At 45.8% G+C, this 15,057-nt stretch overlaps 1 protein-coding gene across 1 annotated transcript; it reads right to left on the bottom strand.

Annotated features, from left to right (window-relative positions):
• Positions 1-161: 161 nt before the first annotated feature.
• tcf25 (TCF25 ribosome quality control complex subunit) lies at positions 162-14,621 on the bottom strand. Its single transcript, XM_023790365.2, has 18 exons — positions 14,259-14,621; positions 13,941-14,069; positions 13,650-13,727; positions 13,041-13,168; positions 12,422-12,487; positions 12,221-12,303; positions 10,815-10,945; positions 10,534-10,633; positions 8,746-8,839; positions 8,123-8,215; positions 7,871-7,976; positions 7,463-7,622; positions 5,788-5,875; positions 5,366-5,524; positions 4,090-4,180; positions 3,539-3,618; positions 3,371-3,443; positions 162-733 (listed from the first exon to the last, which is right to left on the bottom strand). The coding sequence occupies exons 1-18, from the start codon at positions 14,472-14,474 to the stop codon at positions 560-562; spliced, it is 2,049 nt and encodes a 682-aa protein (XP_023646133.2). The 5' UTR covers positions 14,475-14,621; the 3' UTR covers positions 162-559.
• Positions 14,622-15,057: the final 436 nt, after the last annotated feature.

The raw sequence follows: 15,057 nt of genomic DNA, 5'->3' as shown, positions 1-15,057 counted from the left end.
AGACGACAATATAATAACGACGGGGAGTCTTTGGGCACCATTCATTCTGCATGGTGTCGCATATCTTTCTACAGAACATCAGCAAACTTAAATTAACCAGCAGCAGAATAAATGGGCATAAAGGTCCATTATTTATGCACAAAATGAGCTCAAAGCATTACTACCGTTAATATAACGATCAAAATTTTAATGGGGGGTAGGTATTTTCAGTACAGTATCAGATTGTGGGCTTCATTTTTCACTGCTCCCTTTGAAGGCACTTGAAAACAACACAAGTTTTATTAACAATGTTAATTTATAGATACTTAAAGATCAATGGTTTCATTATCATCATCATAATCAATCATCATCTGTTGTCTAACAATAGAACAAGACTTCTCTCATTCATACAGCCCTACAACAGTTGTAGCAGATTGTGGAACAGGTAGTATGACTGTATAAGATGTGAATCCATTTACCCTAAAAATTCAAGAACAAAGTTGATGGCAGAGGTGCAGCTAAACTTGTGTTGCCTGCAGTCCTTCCCGGAGCACCATCCGGCCCCCGCCCCCCCGGCAGCTCAGTCCCACTCCTCTTCATCCCGCTCTGGCTCTGCCTCATCTTCCCGTGGGGGATCCAGGACCTGGATGTTGGCTAGCATGTCCCTCATGGCCACCATCAGCCGGTTGACTTCCTGGTTGAGCTCTCTGCCTGCCCGGGCCACCTCCTGTTCATCCCCAGGTCCTGCGCCTCTCTACAGGAAAGTACTCATGAGGGACGTAAGCCGCCCTAGCCAGCGTGTCTGCCACCTGGCCCCACCCACAGCACCACTCAGCATCACGCCCTACTACGAAGTCTGAGGTTAAGTAACCTGCTTTCAGTTTAGTTATATGTGAATGACATCAAAGCATTACATCTAATCAAGCTCCTGTAGCTGAGCAAGCAAAGCAGTGTGCTAACAATGCAAAGGTTGTGGGTTCGAATCCCAGGGAGCGCACATAAAATGGTAATCATTACCTCTACTGTAAGTGATCTGGGAAAAAAAAAGCATGAAATTGATGTGAATGTGCCCAGCTAGCTACCCTTGAAATACAAAGTTTTTTTTTTATCAGAATCTTTTCCATTCTTTCATCACAAACAATAAATTAAATTACATTTCAGCAGAGGCTCCAGGGCAATCCATGGAGAGTCAAAGCGTGTCTTTAAAATGTTTAACTGAAAAGTATGGAAGCCAACTCCAAAGGAAGTACGTCTGAATAAACTATTTTCAAAAGTTCCTAAACATCAAAAGTGATTTCACTTTACATGCCGCCTGCTTTTTGTATGTAACTCTCCATTAGAGCTGGGCGGTATGACCAAAAATTTATATCACGGTATTTTTCAAAGTTATATTGGTTTCACGGTATACAACGGTATTTCTTTCAAAAGTATGACTGGGCATTTACCACATTTTACAGGACACGTTTTTGTATTGTTCCCACATTAACTATATTATTTTATTATAAGCCGTTGCGCCTATCCACTACCTTAATGATAACATACGGCTAACGTGTTTGTTGGCTAACTGCTTATAGATAAACGGCTAATATAAAGGTGTGCACCAGCCAAGTTAACATTTTTAATGTGTTTAATAGTCCAGTGTTTTTGGAACGCGAGCTTTATTGACCTCGCGAAATATCTCATACAGACCGGGATGTCGGTCTTTAAGATGCTTCGGCAAATTTGACGTGCTACTTGACTTAATATCCTTAGGCTTTCCATGCTCGGCTGCAAAATACTTCCAAACGGCACTTTTGCCGTTTTTTTTTTATTAAAGCAGCTTGCGAAGTGCCTTCAACTGCAGCATATGCCATGATCGGCCAACTCGGTACGTGTGTGTTAACCAGTGCGAATGTGTTCAGCGGGTATTGGGAGGAGGGGAGGGGCCACGTGTGTGCGTGTGCGTGCGTGTACGCGCTGTAGTGGTGCTGTGTGGCGAATGAGGCGAAAACCGCACTGTTGGTATCAATAATGGTGAAAATGAATATCTAATCAGATACTAATTCTTAATATCGATTAGTATCTGAGAATAGATTTTTGACAACCCCAGTGTCTCATTATTTTCAACTGCAGCGTCAGCTATATCTTCCGTGGTACATTTTTAGCGGTGCAGCAGTGAAAAAGGTCCCCCCCAAAACAGTTTCCAGCTGCGCTACTTTACAAACGTTGTGTAGGCTATTTAAACTGGTATCGCGGTATAAGGAAAATTCATATCATAACAATAATAAAAAAAATGCCCAACACTACTTTCCATCAATAAAACCAGTTCCATATTTCAGCAGCCGGGTAAGACTGGGTAGAGAGGTTTGCAGAAGCATCATTTGCTCTTCCGCCTTAAAAAAACAAGCGAAATGGCCGAAACGGCATGGGAATCGGTATAGTCTGTAAGGTACGAGGTCTGAGGAGCACAGCGTATAAGGAGGACAAGGCCAAGGCCAGGGCTCACTGGCAATATCCTGAGCATTCAAAGGGGAGCCCACAGCCCTTTGAATTTAGCCAACTTCTGTAGTAAACATCTTATTTTATATATAGCGTGTGCAGAACAAAATAAACATTTACACAAACATTCATGGTTATGCTGCATAATCTACAGCTGTTACAAAACATTGGCACAGGCTAGACCTCTGTACCCAGAAGCCAGCCCTCTCCAGCTGCGTCTGTGAGCATGCTGAGGAAAGAACAGGATGTGCCAACAACTGGGATTTACAAAAAAGACCTCGAACTGGATGCCGTTTCATCCTCGGTGACCACACCTGTTACTGGCCACTATGTCCTGCCCCAGCAGTTGACTTTAGATATAGGAGTTGCATTGAGTAAAGCTCCTCTCATCTCATAATAACTATACAACTGCTAAATACAGTATTGGGGGGGGGCGGATTAACATTCTTTCCTGTGCAAAGACTTTCCTTAGAGCAAGTGTTACCCCACTGGCTAGGACAGGTCAAGTCAGCATCATGGTCTTTTGGCAAAGTAAGTAAAGACGCCCCACAGGGAATGTGTCCCTTGTGACTCCTGAGAGGACGGGCTCATCAGGAAGGTCCCCATGAGTGCACCTCACACACCAGCACCTGCACTGGGCCGGGGAGAAGGATTTCCCAGTCCACTCAGTGCCAGAGGGGCCTTCCCTTTGCCGACTGCGAGGGGGGGAAAAGCCCACAGGAAAATCAAAGTGGGACAGCACATCCCATAATGGGTGTCACACAACGGCAAGTCTACAACCCTGGGAACTGAGCGACGACGAACTAACGATGCAAGCTGGACCATCGAAAGTCAGTAGGGTTAGCAAGTGGTGATAAACATGGAGGTGAGAATATAAACACGAGACCAAAAGCCGGTGAGCAAAACCACATACCTGCAGGTTGAAATTTGGCAACAGAGAACGGAAGAAAAGTGACAAAGAATTCTCAGAAGTCCTCACGTTTGGCCTAAAGACAGAGGGAAGAGATTTACAAAAATATATATATTTAGCATGTCATGTAATTCTCATCCAATGATTCAGTAACTACATCTCACACATCACCTCTCAGGCCTGGTGTACGATACCACAGAATCCAGGGGGGGCAGGGGGTCGAAACCCATCAGCGGCTGAGTGGTCACCTCCTAGAAGGGGGAAAATGCCAAAAAGAGAAGCCCAAATCAGAGACTGTGAAAGGACCAAGACCCTTTGAATACAGTTTGGCTAGTTATATTTACCGCATGTATAATAATCACAAAGAACCCAGATCCCCACTTCAAACTGAATACTGCCATATGCATCATAAAGATACTCAGCCTGAACAATACAAAGAACCAGAATAAAAAGCAAATAATCAGCGCTGAGTTTTGGCAGCGGTGCTGAAGGTGACCCCTCTCTTCATTTCAGCACATTAACAGAAGGCTTTTTATTTCTGCCTGCTGTGGTGAATGAGAACATTATGGCAGCAGCTTGTTGGAAAAGGCGGAGACCGTGCCTGCAAATAGAGACCGCTGTCACATGGCGAAGACGTCTGAACCCCACGGCTCAGCCCAGTGCCCTGAAGCACTACCCGACCTCACGCTCCTCCATTAAACCTCAACGCCCCTGCATCTCACCAGAGGCAGCGTGGCCAAGGCACCCTTGATCTCCGACAGGATGACGTGGCGATGTATGCTCCTCGGAGTACTCTGGTACCTTGTCTTCCTCCTGTGGTTGCCCGGGGAACAAAGAGAGGGACTGAGTGAGGAAAAGCACCTCTGGAGAAGCAAGACATTCGGGACCTCAAACAATGTGCTGGATGGACCTAATGCAACGAGGAGAGTCCTCATCTAAAATCAACTAAAGACGACATTTTAAGGACAAGTGCTCTAATCTATTTCTGAAAAACAGAACATTTTGCGCAAGATAAAACTGATTTGTTTTGGTCCAACACTAGGCGCTTTCTCACCAGAGTTCAGGAACCTAGACCTTGGTTTCCTGTTCCTGGGCCATCTTCTAGTGCTGGCCAAAGTGACACTTTGTGAACCATTTGCTGTATTTTCTGACCTCATTAGACGGTGCTGTTGGTTTACTTTGCCTTAATCCTTTTTTTGAACAGAGAGCACCATCTAGTGGGGTTAGAAAATACAGCAAATGGTTCATAAAGCTTCATTTTAGCCATCATCACTGTCTTTACTGGAACTTTTCCTGACCGCTTGTGTGTCACTTTCCCTCCGCACAACAGGAATTGTGACTTTTATGCTAAATATGCACGGGAAAAGCAAAAAGCTCGTAGGTTGACCTTCACATATAATTTCATACAAATTGTACCCCCACACCAAAACAGTGGAGGATGAACAAGTCGTACTGTTGGTTATCTTAGCTATTGGGGGGATCGATCGCAGGAAAAAACAGTCAGCCTGCAAGACGTTTATGATTCATATTCCACCTGCGGCTGGAATGTGACAGAAGATCCTGGTTCCTGAAAAAGGTTCCTGTGGTGGGAAAGTGCAAAAGAGCCACATCTATACAAAGACTGTTCCCCCAACTTTCCCTCCATGGATGGATGGATGGATGGATGAATAAAAGAAAGAAAGAAATTCTTCCATCCATCTATCTATCCATCTTCTCTGTAGGGAAGAATGGGTCTCCTGTACGAACAGGGGTGATACAGTCTACATGGGGAGAAGATGAACCGGGATGCTGAGAGGGGCTGTCCTCTCTACCAGCCAAAATGTAACCAGAGACACAGAGGAGCCACTATAAACAGACGCACCACCCCTGCAGTTCTGAGAATCAGATGATCTTAATAATGTCAAGATAATCATCTTAAACACGGCCTCTTTCATCCACAGGGCGCTGGTATACGAAGGGCGGAGGCGGGAAATGGGCAGTACGGGCGGGGGGGCCTACTTGTTTTCGCAGTCCTCCACCAGGGGATCTTTCTTGTCCACTCGCTGCAGGACATCCTGCACATTGCCCTCCAGCCAGACCAGGACACTGGCTTCCTTCCATAGGCTGTGGCAGCGACCCACATACAGGGACACCAGCTCACTGAGGCCAGGCAGCTGCCTGTCCAAGGGATGATGATGGCGGGGGGTTGTTATTGGACAATTGGGGACTGCTCAGTGGAATAACGCTGCACAATTCTGCATACCATTAGTAAATGGGATTTTTTCACTGAGTTTATTTAGGTTACATGCATTGCATAAGATGGTAGCATAATGTTTAGGAAACCTCACTTCCTGGCTGGAATTAAAAAATATCTGGCCCAGGTTAACTTGGAGGGTTAGAGCTGAAGCTTCGAGGGAGTCCCCCCTCCCATCTTACTCTACCTATATTGGCTTTTAGGTCCAAAGAAGGCGTGGGAAGACACAGCGGCGTCGGGCTGAACGGAGCAGAGGTCGAGGAGGGGCATCAGCACTGTGGAGGGGGAGAAGCACGTACAGTCAGCTCACTGGCTGGGGGGCAAGATGCAGTGCCATAAAAAGACCTGGAGCATCTGCACTGCCAGTGTCCCTGAGGGAACCTAACAGCCAAGGAATGGCAAAGAGAACCGTGGAGTAAGTCTGGGGGTCAGATGAGATCAGAGCGGGGACAGGATAATCATGACACGTCCTATCCCTTGGGGGGGGGGGGGGGGGGGTGTCAAAACAAAGCACTGAGGAACAGCACAGACACCCAGAGTATATTCATGCTTTTATTTATAATGTAGCAGCTCTGCCACAAGCACAAGTGGTTAAAAATTCAGCAGTTAGACTTTTAATGGGGATGTAAGAAAACACAGACAGCAGATCCTGAGCTCCCTTCATTGGGTCCGTCACAGCTTTCATTTTAAGATTTTATTATTTGTTTCTCAAGCTTAAAACGGATCGATCACAGCATTACTTTTCTGACCTGTTTGTACCTTATTCTTCACCTAGATCCTTGAGGTCAGCTTACAAGTTACTTCTATTTGCTCCGCGAACACATTTATAAACCAAAGGGGGTCATGCCTTTTCCCGGCTCAGTACCAGACCTTGAAAGTCTTCCCGTGTGTCAGGTATGCTTCCTCTATAGATAATTTCAAACTAAGCTTAAAAGACATTTTATGCATTATCCTACCCTGGATCATAATACATCTTATCTGTTTTATTTTTTTTGTTAAATTTATACTATATTATCAACTTGTGCATTTACTTATTATATTTGATTTTTTTGTGTTTTAATCCATTTCTGTATCAGATTTGGTTTTGTATTATGTGTTTCTTTTTTCCATTTGATACGTTTTTGCTTTTGTCAAACTGTACAGCACTTTGGTCTGCTGGAGCCGTTTTTAAAATGTGCTATAAAAGTAAATACTGACTTGACTTGACAATTCCAAGCAGATTGAACAACAGACAGGTTAAGCTAATCAGAAATTGTGGGTCAGCAGTCTGATGCTCCGTAATCTGAGCAGAGGCCTGAACTGAGCCCATAAAGAGCAGGGAAATCGCTGAATTAATCAATGTGAGAGACAAATGCAATTCACCCCAAGTCAACCCTCCTCTCTTTTATGTATATAAACAGAATCACAATATTCAGAAATGCCGACTCAAACTGACAGGTCAACAACAGGTCCGCTGGAACACTGAACGGCGAGCCAAGGGCTCCCCAAAGACCAGGACTGGACTACAACCCCACAACCATAGGTATCTCGTTTGCTTTCAGGTTCGAACACTCAGCCACACATAAAGGCCTAATGAATCAGCGTATCATGAGATTATGGGATATTAAACTGACACGGGTGAGTTACAGTCACATTACCGTACCGCTTTGCTCTGGTTCACTGCAAGAGAGATTTAAGGTATGATAATACCACCCTACCAGCCTCCTAAACAGACCGAGAAAGAGACCAGAACAGTGGTGTAGAGACTGGGAAAACAAGACAAGTCTACCAGAGACAGAAGGCAGCGTAAGCGCTGTCAGCTGATCAACACTGAAAGCCAGAGGGCGCCCCCCGGTGGTGGCAGGCACGACATGTGAACTCACCCCCAGGGAACATAATGAGGGCGTCCTGCAGCAGCTGGTCAGCCTTCTGCTTCATGCCAGTGGCCTCCTCCAAAGCCAGGTCATCCTGCAGGCTCTGCTGGTAGTAGGCCAGGGCCACTGAGAAAGTGAAGTTGGGCAGCTGGGACAGGTTGCGGTGGCCCTGGATGAACGTCACAAAAATACCCATAATGCACTGTTGTAGGGCATCACAACAATAGCCTTGCATGCCATTCCTATTTGGTTATGACACTGGCAGGATCCAAATCAACTCCAAACCTATTCTAAGGGCCAGTGTTATTTGAATATAACTGGACTAGCATGATTGGATTGGGGGCCCAATATGCTTTTATGGGGCCCGAAGTGTCTAGCGGCGCCCCTGCTCGCTGCCCTCCCCCATCGGCCTCTCACCTCCCATTCCTCGAACAGCCGGATGAGGAAGGCGTGCTCCCGAGAGCGCAGGGACAGGAAGTCCACCAGCAGCAGCATGCAGAGCGGGTCGTTCTCCGAGTCCAGGCTGGGTGGGAAGGGGTGCAGACAAAGACAGTGTAGATCATTGAACACTGATGTTTGAAATGTGCATCACTGTCAAAGCAGAAGAAGGTGGCCCCTCATCTGGCCCCGTGTCCCATGACTCGTCGCCCCCCCCCCCACACCCCATACCTCAGAATCAGCTTGCAGTATTCCAGCGCAGTCCTGGGGCATCCTCTCTTCTCCAGAAACATCATGTGTTTGTACAAGGCCAGATAAAAAGCCCTATAGAATCCACAAGGCATAAAGATGACGACATCGTCCCATACATGGCCGCAGACACCCACTGAGCAGCAGGCCTCCCTACACTGGGGATCCAGCAGGCCTCCCTACACTGGGGATCCAGCAGGCCTCCCTACACTGGGGATCCAGCAGGCCTCCCTACACTGGGGATCCAGCAGGCCTCCCTACACTGGGGATCCAGCAGGCCTCCCTACACTGGGGATCCAGCAGGCAGCCCTACACTGGGGATCCAGCAGGCAGCCCTACACTGGGGATCCAGCAGGCCTTCCTGGAAGTTTGTGAAACAAGGCTCACAGCAGGTCATTTTGGGTTTAGGCGTGTGCCATTCGGGTTGCATGAGTCTATCAGAAACAGGACGTCCAAGACACATTCGAAGACCATCCAACAAACACCACAAGATCTTAAGAGTGCAATACAAATAGACACAACAGCAGGCACCCAAGAGGTACCGTGAAGACACCCAGGTCAAGTGCAACACCAATGAATTACCACGTATCCGAGGCAGTGCTCACCTGTTCTCAGGCCTCAGGTAGTCCAACCTGCTGGTTCCTGACGTCAGGCTGAAGACAGGGTGAAAGGCACACTCAAAGCTGTAGAGTGCCCGCTCTGAAATATAGCGATCACAAACGTCACATCTCTGACTGGCCAGCAGACCTTAACTGTACAGCTGGAGTGCCCTTCTTGGTTTTTAGGCCCGAAATATTTTAATGACACCAACTTTTGAAGCCACTAGCCAACATTACACTGCAAAGCAGTATCCAGTGCTTCTGAAAATCATTTAGTCCCTTTGACAGGCATTCAGTGGGTGACAACGGAACTGTTCCGCTGCCAACTTTGCAGATGAGCAGAAGAACCAGCAGTGCAATGTGGTCGGAGAGCTTGGAAGACCTCCATCGTGCTCTTCAATGTGTCTCAGCTTAAGTGCCATAAATAACTGGATAAAAAGTATCACAAGACCAGGCTTGTCTAACTGGAAAATAAACTCCGCCACAAACTGACCTTTTCAGCATTGGACTCTTTGTAATTTGTTCATTAGATTTAAACATGAACCCATTCACAGAAAAAAACAGCAAATTTGCTCCAGCAAATGGATACACTGAGTTTCAAGACTCAGGTTTGAATATAACATATATTTTTTCAAGTTACCTATTGAAATATTTTATTTTGAAGATGCCAAAATGTCAGGTAGGCTAAATGCTTTGCAAATAAACTGTAATAAACAATAAAAATACAGTTCATATACAGTAAAAATAAATAACTTCTTATTGCAACTTTTCCAAAACCAGAACGGTATTACAGTACATTAGGGAGCTGTATTTGTGTTAAAAGCCCTTCACCATAGAGGTGCTCATCACTACATTTAAGGGCAAAATGTGACACTACCTCTCAAACCAACATTTTAAGAACGAAAACAATTCATCACAATAGTTACCTTTTCCAGATGCTTGAACGGTGATTAACTTTACTATCTGTAAACCTCATTATCTTTTTTCATGCATTGGTTTGTACTAATCCATTTAGTCACAGAGCAAGATACCAGTATCCAGAGAAAATCTGTCTGCGCATAATTTGCCAAATCAAAGGGATTTCGGCAGATGCTGAATGCACAGTGACGTTGGGGTCAGACATTAAATGCCCAGGCTTAATTGTATTAATGAGGTGTTTGGGGAATTCACCCAAGAAAGTTGTGAAGCCCAGAGTTGTGAAGTAAATTCAAGCTACTGTGAATTACAGTATTATTTTACCGACACTCTGCCCTCAAGCTTGGCTCTTTCAGCTACATAACAAGCTGCAGTGGACATGATGGCCTGGTGTGCAGTTTGACTTCATTCCATTTAGTAACTGCAACCACACAGGAAGACCCATTTAGCACAAAACATTTTAGGTTTACTGCAGAAAGACTGCAAGGCTTAAGTGAGCCAGCTCCAGATTTGGAAGAACTTGGGATTCCCACATTTCATTAATTAAATCCAGTGATTAACAACTGGAATAATGGTCTCTCCTCCCCTGCTTTGTTATGTGAATCATTTCCCGTATGTTAGGTGTTACGCAGTTCAATGCTTCCATGCAAGGTGAAAGCTTTAATTAGGCATTAGAGAGCTGTGGGAAATAGGTCGGTCTTTGCAGCCCTTACAACGACTGAATTTGCTCTTATGAGAGGCTCTGTAGTGAGTAACACCAACTAAGGTTAACATCTAGTCTGGGATTTGGTTCTGGATATGTGCCCATGTTTAGCTTCTAATGTCTCACAGCCAGAAGTATGCAGCTAAGGCAGCTAAGGCAGCCAAGGGTCCACTCACCGACTAGGTCCCTGGCCATCTCCTGGTCCTCCTGAATGCGGCAAACATCAGAGAGCTGCAGCAGGGAGTCCACGTGGTAGGGGTTAACCTGCAGGAGAGCCTGAGAAGGAGCAACACACACAGAGCACTAAGACTGTGGCCAAACCATAACCCCTCCCCCAACACCCCCCAAGAACCAGCCACCTCCACAGTTGACCCACCCCATGCAAGCCACACCCTCCCACGTATTAGCCACACCCTCCCAGTATTAGCCACACCCTCCCAGTATTAGCCACACCCACCACAATGTTGTTAGGGTCCATGGACTCGACCGCATCCAAGAACTTGAATTGGACTTGCTGGTAGTCTCGGTTGTGCACAAAGGCAAAGTGCTGCAAGCCATCCCTTGACTCCAGAAGAGTCATGGAGATCCCTAAGGACAACAGCCACACTAAGTACACCAAAGCCAAAATAAGACGCAGCCACACAAGTACACCAAAGTACACAAAGCCTTGGCTGTGTAAAGGTTAAACGCAGCATGAATAAATAAAAAAAAAAAAAGATGAAACATCTATATGACCTGCTACGAACCTCAAAGAAATCAACTGATGCCTAACAAGTCACATGCTTCTTCACTTCTCACTTACAAAACCATGCACTTCCTCAAGGTCACCTTGGCCCCAGAGGAACATCCCAAAGGATCCCCCAGCAGGGGCTTCTGCAGCCAGCCTGAATAGCGCCTTTGATGCTGCGCGCTTCACAACAATTTGTAGATGTCAGGGATTTCGGATCAAAGCTACCACTGAGCTGGGCCTTTAGATCTGCCCTTTAAGACGTATGCAGAGAAACAGGACTGGCAAGCACAGAACTCTCAACAGGCCACTTGGAGAATATGTGCATGTATGTGTCCTGTGATGGACTGGCATCCCATCCAGGGTGTCCCCTGCCCTGTGCCCTGTGATGGACTGGCATCCCATCCAGGGTGTCCCCTGCCCTGTGTCCTGTGATGGACTGGCATCCCATCCAGGGTGTCCCCTGCCCTGTGCCCTGTGATGGACTGGCATCCCATCCAGGGTGTCCCCTGCCCTGTGCCCTTTGATGGACTGGCATCCCGTCCAGGGTGTCCCCTGCCCTGTGTCCTGTGATGGACTGGCATCCCATCCAGGGTGTCCCCTGCCCTGTGCCCTGTGATGGACTGGCATCCCATCCAGGGTGTCCCCTGCCCTGTGCCCTGTGATGGACTGGCATCCCATCCAGGGTGTCCCCTGCCCTGTGCCCTGTGATGGACTGGCATCCCATCCAGGGTGTCCCCTGCCCTGTGCCCTGTGATGGACTGGCATCCCGTCCAAGGTGTCCCCTGCCCTGTGCCCTGTGATGGACTGGCATCCCATTCAAGGTGTCCCCTGCCCTGTGCCCTGTGATGGACTGGCATCCCATCCAAGGTGTCCCCTGCCCTGTGCCCTGTGATGGACTGGCATCCCATCCAAGGTGCATTCCAGCATTTTTCCCTGAGCTTCCCGGGATAGACTTCAGATCCCCCATAATCCTGACTAGGATAAGGGGTTGAGGAAACATTCAGATCGAACATTCGGGTGTTAAAAAGCAACCACAATATTCAATACTTGTAGATTTTTGGAGAATGTCAGCAGGAGGCATCTAAGAGACCTTGCAACAGAGCCGGATCGGCCAGAGGTTCTGTGCTGCTCACCTGGTCTGCTGAAGCGAGGCCAAGTGTCTTTGGCGACTGTTATCCACGTGCTGCGGTGGAACTGTCTCTGTCTTGCCCTCGGCCTAAAGAGGGGAAGTAGAATGCAGAGGGTCCTGACATCTTAGCTGGTCAATCTCAGGTACTACTGTAGACAGGGACTGACTATAATCATACTCAGTATAAACCAGTGGTTGATCCTACCTTTGGTCCCCCAGTACTGCACGAGCACCAAAATATCTTTTCAATTCCGTTTCTGGATTCAGATTCCTGGTTTTGAAGAGGGGAGGGAATGTGAAGGGGCATTTCAATAGAGCAGCTTACACCACAGACGTAAAATATATAAGCTACAATGTCAATGAAGGGACACTTCAGGTACACTGTCAACAAAATAAGCAGTTTCATGAGTCCAGACATGCCAGAGTGTTACATTAATTTTGCAAATGCTTCTGTTCAAGGCAACATTCAAGTCAAGATTAGAGAGCAGGGTCACTCAGCATCAGCATTTTGGGTTAAGGGCCTTGCTGAAGAGGCCAACACTGAAATCACTCTGCCAAGCAAGGGTTTTGACCCAACAACCTTCTGATCATTAGCACAGATTCCTAATCTGCAGAGCCACTCACTTTAGGTCAGCTAAAGAGGCCCCACCATTAAACACAAAAAGGCAGCATATCATTCAACGCATTACTGTTATACTTTCTCCAGTTTTAACCATGTGAATGTAAATCTGAGAAATTCCCATGGCTTTGGATCAATGGCTGACCCCAAGCCCCTTATTTTATTTCATCTGAGAACAAATGCAAAGCTACTCAAACTCACAGACCTGTGCTCCACATATAACACAGGCCGGCTGTCTGAGTTTCCACACGTCCCAGTATGATGGGAGAGACCATTGGTGCTATCAATAGTCTCCAGCAAGGCATCCAGATCATCCCTGGGTACCTCTTCTTGCTGTGAACAGGTGACAGTGAATTCTTACTGAAGACTGTTAAAAACAGTGGTCCAAGTTATGCACCTTTTAACAAGATACAGACCCTTGTTGAAAGTCATACCTTAATTCAGCACCATGTAATTTAAATCTTTATATAGTGTCAAAGCAAAGAATCTCTTGCTATCGACGTTTTAACAGAATATTAAGTGATTACTGCACAGACTGCTTTACAAACTCTGTTATCATTATCCAGTAATATATGCATAATTATTTAACAGTTAAGCTAAAGCCAGCAAAATCGAGGCAAACTCAAATTCGCAAGTTCTTCATACCTATATCGCCCATTATTGACAAGTCACACATCATTAAATGCAATAACAGCCTGCTTCCACCAAATACTGAAAGCTGCTTTCATTCGAGAGCCGAGTCATACGTCAGTGGCCAGACAGCAGCCTGAGGATAGTCTATATTTGGAATGAGCCCTGGGAAATATGGATTAACCTGTGTGTCTTCTACTGTGGCTGCTTTTTTCTTCTTCTTTTTCTTCTTCTTCTTGCATGCCTTTTCAGTAGTGTTTGCCTGTCGATCAAAGCGAATAAACTGTAAGAAGACGTCACAGGATAGAAATAATAACCCCATGATAATACAAAAATTAAGTAAACAGTTAAACCAAACTTAAAACTAAATGAAATTCATCGGAAATTGTTTAGAAACGAGAAATAAAACAAATGGAATAAAACAAAAAACAACGTGTTTCGTTTGCTGTAAGCAGCACTATGACGGTCTCCTTACCCTTTCCGTGCTCGTGTCCCCTAGTGGGCATTCCTTCTCGTTGTGCCTACTGTCACTCTTTTCCTCTATCCTGGCACCAGTTTCTTCATCTGTCAGACATTTCTCCGTGTCGTTCTCTGCGTCGCATATCTGAAAATTAGGCGCAGTTAGATTACAACATGTTACCATATATCAAGACAACCAAGCGACTGAGCTTAAGTTCAGTATCTTGCCGTTTAGTTAGTGTCACGTGACAACCAAGTAGCGATCAAAGGCCCTGTACGCAGACCAAATATAGTCAATATGACAACTCTTTCTCAAGTTAGATAATTACTTTACCAGTTCGTATATGTTGATTAGATTTTTCTGTGCTTTGTTTTTCTTAGATTTCCTACTGCTATTCTTTGCCGTCTGTAGAACACCTTCTTCCAATGCCTCTTCCTGCTCCCCTAACTCCAGAGTTTCAGCCCCGTCCTCAATACGCAGATCGCATGGATCTATAGCCTCTTGACCCCGCTGTTTTCCTCGCAGCCTCCGAAGAGCACGACTGGACATCGTCACAGAAGAAAGCAGGTAGTAGTGTGCTCAAGACGATATTGACAAGGTGGTGTTCTGCAGTACCTACAATCATAACACAGTAGGGTACGCTAAAAAGTATCTCATTGGGTGCTTTGGAGGAAGTGACGACAGGTCGCAAGGAAGTGACCTCACATCCATACGGATCGCATTGAGTGTCAGACAATGTTTTGTGTGTTGTCGCTTCTCCTTATTTATATCCTGTAGTATGCGCAGTCTACCACACGGCGATGCTGCAGGTTTTATTCTAAAACAGCAACACTCATTTTAATTTTGTGTCTTAATTATCTTTCTGGTGAGATTTTTACAATAGTATGTATTAATACAGTTAATATTTAAAGTGTTGATGTTACAAAAGTGAAGACATTTAACATAGACTAAATTTATTCTGTATTTCGGACATCTCATTATTCAATCGTTTCAAGAATCGTTCGAGGAAGCAGATAGGGATTTAAGTTTATTTACATTCGACACGTCATCCGGGAAACTTTACTGTGTTCTTAAAGTAATGTTTTAAATTAATATGGTTATCTAGTAGTAACAAATAAACCGGGAAATTTCA

This window comes from Paramormyrops kingsleyae, chromosome 11 (assembly GCF_048594095.1).
Source record: "Paramormyrops kingsleyae isolate MSU_618 chromosome 11, PKINGS_0.4, whole genome shotgun sequence".
Lineage (NCBI taxonomy): Eukaryota > Metazoa > Chordata > Actinopteri > Osteoglossiformes > Mormyridae > Paramormyrops > Paramormyrops kingsleyae.
Note: the sequence above shows the minus strand (reverse complement) of the source record. Positions and strands in the feature narration are given on the sequence as shown.

Excerpts from the sequence above, each read along its gene's own strand:
- tcf25 (XM_023790365.2), bottom strand. The coding sequence starts at position 14,474 with ATGTCCAGTCGTGCTCTTCGGAGGCTGCGAGGAAAACAGCGGGGTCAA. Across the intron at positions 12,488-13,040 it reads GTGTTATATGTGGAGCACAG|GAATCTGAATCCAGAAACGG; the intron begins GTCTGTGAGTTT and ends CTTCAAAACCAG. Across the intron at positions 10,946-12,220 it reads GCCTCGCTTCAGCAGACCAG|GGATCTCCATGACTCTTCTG; the intron begins GTGAGCAGCACA and ends TGTTGTCCTTAG.